General features: G+C 38.8%; 1 protein-coding gene across 1 annotated transcript; it reads right to left on the bottom strand.

Annotated features, from left to right (window-relative positions):
* Positions 1-1,924: 1,924 nt before the first annotated feature.
* Positions 1,925-2,794, bottom strand: LOC138908319 (uncharacterized). Its single transcript, XM_070198977.1, has one exon. The coding sequence runs from the start codon at positions 2,792-2,794 to the stop codon at positions 1,925-1,927; it is 870 nt and encodes a 289-aa protein (XP_070055078.1).
* Between the last annotated feature and the right edge of the window lie 3,206 nt (positions 2,795-6,000).

The raw sequence follows: 6,000 nt of genomic DNA, 5'->3' as shown, positions 1-6,000 counted from the left end.
TGTGAAAAGTCCATTTATCGTACCATTACTATGATAGAATACCACATTCCAGATATTAGTTTTCCAATCATTTCTGTAGTTTTCTCATTGAAGCCAAATCTCTTTAGTACTGTTATAAGAAAATGCCAAGACATTCTATCGTATGCTTTGGTCATAACCAACTTCATCACCATGTTTCCCCCTATGTTTTTCTTCTTTATATCCGGGACAATCTCCTGAGCTAACTGAACATTCTCTGTAATGAGCCTGCCCTTCAAGAAGCCACTCTGATTCTCAGAAATCAATGTGGTCAGCATAGGATTTAGCCTTCTGGATATAATTTTGGTTATGCTTTTGCTGGTGAAGTTACTCAAGCTTACAAGCCTCAGTTATGAGAAACTAGAAGGGGCTTCCACTTTGGGAAGCAATACTAGAAGGGCATGAGTGAAGAACTTCGTCAATGTTCCCCCGTTAAAAAAACTCTAAACAAAATCAGTGATGTCATTTTTAATGATATCCCAACAACTGTGGAAAAACCTCCCATATAAACCATCTGGTCCAGCACAACTTCTGGCACTCATACTAAACACTGCTTTCTTGATTTTATCTTCTAATGAAGTGCATGAGATCAATTCATTATCTTCATCTGTAATGCAAGTAGTAATACATTGAAGGATTCTATGGTCCAAAACGAGTTGTTTAAGGTTGAAAAGATCTTCGAAGTGTTTTATAGCAGCTTTGGCGATGTCTCATTTCCACTCACCAATTTGCCCCTCTTGTTCTTGATTCTATGTAGTTGTAGTCTCCTCCACCTTTCTCGAATCACTGCATGGAAGTACTTGCTAATACAGTCCTCCTCTTTAAACTATTTAATTTCAGATTTCTGCTTAAGTAATGATTCCTGCTTGTTGAGCCACATTATGTATTCAGCGTGCACCTTGTTCATTTCCTCTCTCCCTTGCTCAGTATTGTACAGTAGGTCAATATCTTCCAGATTTCGTACCTTTGTTTCCCATTCTTCCACTTGTTCATACACATCTCAAATTGTTTCCCTAGATCATTGACTCAATCTTCTCCCCACCTTTTTGAGTTTTTGTTGCAGCCTCCATATAGGGTTACCATCAAAATGGTGATCCCATTCATTTCTAACAATTTCAAAAAAATCAGATTGTTTGATCTAGAAATCTAGGAATTTGAAGTACTTAATTCATGTTTGTTAGTCTGTTTTGCATTTCATAAGCAACGACCTATGATTTGATCCCACTCTAGCAAGGTGTTTCACTGTATTAGGACTGTATTTTTGTGCCCAGAGATCATTTATAAAAACTCTATCTAACCTCTTCCAGATTCTCTTGTTAGGTCTCCAATTATTGCACCAGGTGACATTGGATCAAATAAATCCAATATCAGCCATCCCACAAGAATCCATACATTCAGCAAAGTCAAAACTTCTATAATTTCTATGTGGTCTGCCCCCTACCTTCTCCTCCGGAACAAGAATAACATTAAAATCCCCTCTGATGCACCAAGGATCAATAATTCTTGAATTTAAATTTTCGATACTGCTCCAAAGTTCTTTCCTCTCAGCTGTAGTGCACTTGGCATGCACAGTTGTAACAAAGAACCAATCAAAATAAACATTCTTCCTAAATTTGAGAGTAATCTGTTGTTCATGGTTAGAGACTACAACATCCTGACAATTATCTCTCCAAAAAATACCACATCTGCCCATTTTGATTAGTAGTACAGTGTTGAAAACCCAAAAAGTTCTTGTATCCCTCCACTTTATTAGCATTAACAAAAGGTTCAAAGATCGCTACCATATCAACTTTGTTTATATATACTAGTTTTTTAAGCCTATGAATGGCTTTCTTTTTTCTCATCCCCCTTTATATTCCATATGATTGCAATAGTCATAAAAGAATATTTAGGAGTTTTTGTTGTCTCATCCCTCACCGAAAGGTTCTGCTTTGTTTTTGTTGCTCTTAGAGGATTTCTTTTGTCTACTTCTCCCCCTTTTTACCGGTGAAACGCCATTCCTTTCGCATACTTCTTTCATGAGTCGATGTGCATGATCTCCATCATTGTGATTGTCATTATGTTCGGCCACATTCAAAGAGTCGTTGATGATTAGTTCAGCATTCTCTTCATCTGTTTCTTCCACAATTTCTTGTGAGCTTTGTGCATTAGGGAGTTGACCAAAAATATCAACTACCAAGTTTATTGGTGCCTGATTTTTCACATAGGATGGAAGACTGATGTTTGATTCAGAGACAACATCCTCCTTCCTTTGGTTTTTAGTAACAGAGTGTTCATAATCTTTGTCGTTCGGGCCCTTGTTGAGATATTTCATACCCTCACTAAATTGCCCATGTGCCCCTCCTCTCTCAACCTCTTCCTCCTTCTTACTATTGATTGTTCCTTGACTGGATTTTTGGTCGTGCCCATTTAACAATTTCTCCCCAATATGTGAGCTGATTTTCTCATTTCGATTGCTTTTTCTTCTTAACTTTGCCTTTTCCTGTGAAAGCAGAGGTTTAAACATCACCTTGACTTTATTTTTTGGAGTTTTGTTCTGTTTCTTCTTCTTCTTCTTCTTCATGGCCATCCTAGCATTCATCGTAGTCACCTCTTCTTTGTCCGCCTCAATTAAGTTGTTAAAGTTCTTCGCTTGAATTTGCTTTTTTCCGATTGTATTAGTCGTCCCCGCTTCCTCTCCCTTCTCCTGGATTTTGGCTTCCTTCATTGTCGCCAATTCTTCTTCAGTTGATTCTCCATTGATCACATGTATGTTAGAATTCTCAGTAACTTGCATTAAATTTTTAACTTTTTCAATCTCCTATTTTTCAGCTAATCCCTTTCTTTCTATAACTCTACAGTTGCTTAGATCATGCCCCAATTTCTTACAGTGTTTGCAATACTTGGGAATTCTTTCATATTCTACCTTCTGGGCAAATCCCTTGAAGGGGGAATCTTCATCCTTTGATCCTACATAAATGCTTGTAGGCAAAGATTTAAGCAGATCAACCTCAATTCTTACCTTAGCCATATTCAATCTTGTCCTTCATCTTGTTGCTAAATCCATCTCCAATGGTGTTCCAATCTCCTCTGTAATTTGCTTCACATAGTGCCATGTGTGCATATCGAATGGTAGTTGTGGTAGTAGTGCCCATACAGGAACAATGTGAATGTCTTCTTCCGGCTTGAAATCCGGCGTACACTTTTGGAGCCGCATTTGCAATCCTTCAATATCGATAACTCTTTTGAACTAGATCGTCTTGCAATCCTATTCATTAGTGAAGTCCATGAATATATTATAGTTATCGTATACCACAATCTTGACAGATCCTTTTAGGGAAAAAATTTCTACAAATCTAGTCCTAATTTTCTCAATTTGAGGCCTAATTTTCAGAAATCTTCCTACGATGGTCCTTCTACATTCGCAATCCATTATACCGTAATAGTCCTTTGCTTTAAAAATAACTGCTAGCATTCTGTTGTGAGTTGTCTTCACTGATTCTTGTTCAATACGATTGGGTGTCACATTTGACCCTGGTGACGTCATCACACAAGTAGCATAAAAAATCTTTTCTGGATGTGTAAGTGTTGGTGTAGTCGTCCTATTTGAGCTATCGTACGTGCTTGATTAGCGTCATCCGGTGGCTCTATGGGAGGAGCATGGCTTCCAAAGAGAGAAGGAAAAAAATCAATAGAAATTATAGAAGAGACTCATCGTCTCAATATGATGCGGTAAGAAATTTCCCCAAGAGCCAAGATGTACAGTGGTTAGAGTCGTGGAAATGAGGATGCTTTGTAACTCTCAACAAAAAAAAAATAGAAAGACCTTCTAGTTGATTGATTTAGCGTGGTTTGAGGTAAGTGACTTGTCTAACCATGTGAGGGAAATTACCCCTTAGGATTTGGTATTGTTGTGATAATTATGATATGTGAAAGCCGTGTACGCAAGGTAACGAGTGTGTACACGGGCTAAATATTAAAACTTCCGGTGTTTTTAGCTATGTAGGTTCCTTTCATGCTTTAATTGAGTTACTTTAACATGTTATAGTCATCATATTTAGTCTAATTTCACATGTCGACTTGTCATATCTTTTACTTGCTAATTACTCTACTTGTTTAGTTGAAATTACTGTTTCCTTATTCCGTATTCACTATTTAACTATTGAATTCTTACTTGAAATTGCTACTCCTTGGAATATCTTGTTGTTGAAATTGGAATAGAGTTGCAAAGGTCGAGATTCCTGTTGAGGCAAAGTGTTAAGTTGTGTAATACCATTCTATTGAGTTATTTTTTCGGCTTTTATTGTTGAAACTTTGTGTACATTGTGGTTGAGCCGTAGGGCTTCTTATTGTGAAATTCTGTTATTGTTTGGTTTCTCTGGCAAATTATGATATTGGGCACTTGAAGATCGATTTGTGACACATTGTGATATTGATACGCATGTGGTGGTATAAGGTCTAGGTGTTGAAACGCATGCGGTGAGATAAGATGGGCTTGATACGCATGGCTAGTAGGGGAACTACTAGAAGTCATGCGATGTGATAAGGTGAGCTAAAATGCGGGATGCTATTTCGGGAGAAATGATTTTCAAAACTAAATGTAAAGGCTCTCGCGGTGATATAAGGAAAGACTGTGATTTATTCTTTTCTTGATTTGAGACTACGAGGCGGTACCTCGATTGCGACTCTTGTTGACATTTCCCCATTCTTTGTACTTGTCTTTGATTGTTGTTTCCTTAGCACATTATTATTTGTCTTTCTCTATGTTATACTATTTGCTTAGCTATGTGTATTAAATCTTGTTACGCTATTCGGTGTTTCAATTTCATTACTGTTTTTATCACACTGTCTACAATTGTTCGGTATTTTATTTATTTCGAGTAGGGCCCTGACTTGACCTCATCACTACTCTACCGAGGTTAGGATTGACACTTACTGGGTACCGTTGTGGTGTATGCTACTCTTCTGCACATTTTTTTGTGCAGATCCAGGTACTTCTTACCAACCCAGACATTAGTCAGGATTCTACTGCGGAGACTTCAAGATATACATGCCAGTGTACGCAGGACTCGGAGTCCTCTTCTCTCTAGATCTCTTATTTCATTATCCTTTATATATATAGACATGATGTATAGGATTATCTAGTATTCATACTTAGAGCATGTGACTCGTATTTTTACCGGTCTCGGGATTTGTATATGCTGAGTTGAAGCGTTGTTTTATATATAGCTGTTGAGTTTGAGAATTTTATTTATTATTATTTTAATTATCTGCATATTGCCAGGCTTACCTATTTTTAGAGACTATGTGTCGTCACGATATCCTACGGATGGAAATTATGATCGTGACAAGTTAGTATCAGAGCTCTAGGTTCATAGGTGTTATGAGTCACAAGCAGGTTTAGTAGAGTCTCGCAGATCGATACAGAGACGTATGTACTTATCTTCGGGAGGCTATGGAACTGTTAGAAAAAGCTTCACTTCTTTGATTCCTTATCATGCGAAATTGTTGACTTCGGGATTCTAAACTTCTGTCTTTCTATTCTCTCACAGATGGTGAAGACATGCACAGTCGGATCAGATGACTAGACACCAACGCCACATGCTAGAGTCGTGAGAGGTCGGGGCCGGGGTAGAGGTTGCGGACGTCCACGCGGTACAGCCAGAGCACTTGTACGAGCTGCTACAGAGGAGCCACCAATAGCTCCAGTTGGAGAGCAAGCACTTGAGACGCATGTTACTGCCCCAACACTCCAAGAGACTCTCGCCCAGTTTCTGAGCATGTTTGGCACTTTAGCTCATGCAGGGTTGATCTCACTTGCTCTTGTCACATCTCAGGCTGGGGGGAAGAGCATAGACTCCCATCTCCCGTACCCCAAAGTAACGGGTCTAGGTTAACCAGGTCCCAAAGGTCATACCAGTATAGACGGTCGCTCCAGTTCAACCCGAGGTAAGGGCACCAGCTTCTGAGATAGAGCAGCATGGGCTCGACAAGTAAGAGAAG

Source organism: Nicotiana tomentosiformis, chromosome 3 (assembly GCF_000390325.3).
Source record: "Nicotiana tomentosiformis chromosome 3, ASM39032v3, whole genome shotgun sequence".
Classification (NCBI taxonomy): Eukaryota; Viridiplantae; Streptophyta; class Magnoliopsida; order Solanales; family Solanaceae; genus Nicotiana; species Nicotiana tomentosiformis.
The sequence above is the reverse complement of the archived record's forward strand: the minus strand, read 5'-3'. Positions and strand labels throughout refer to the sequence as shown.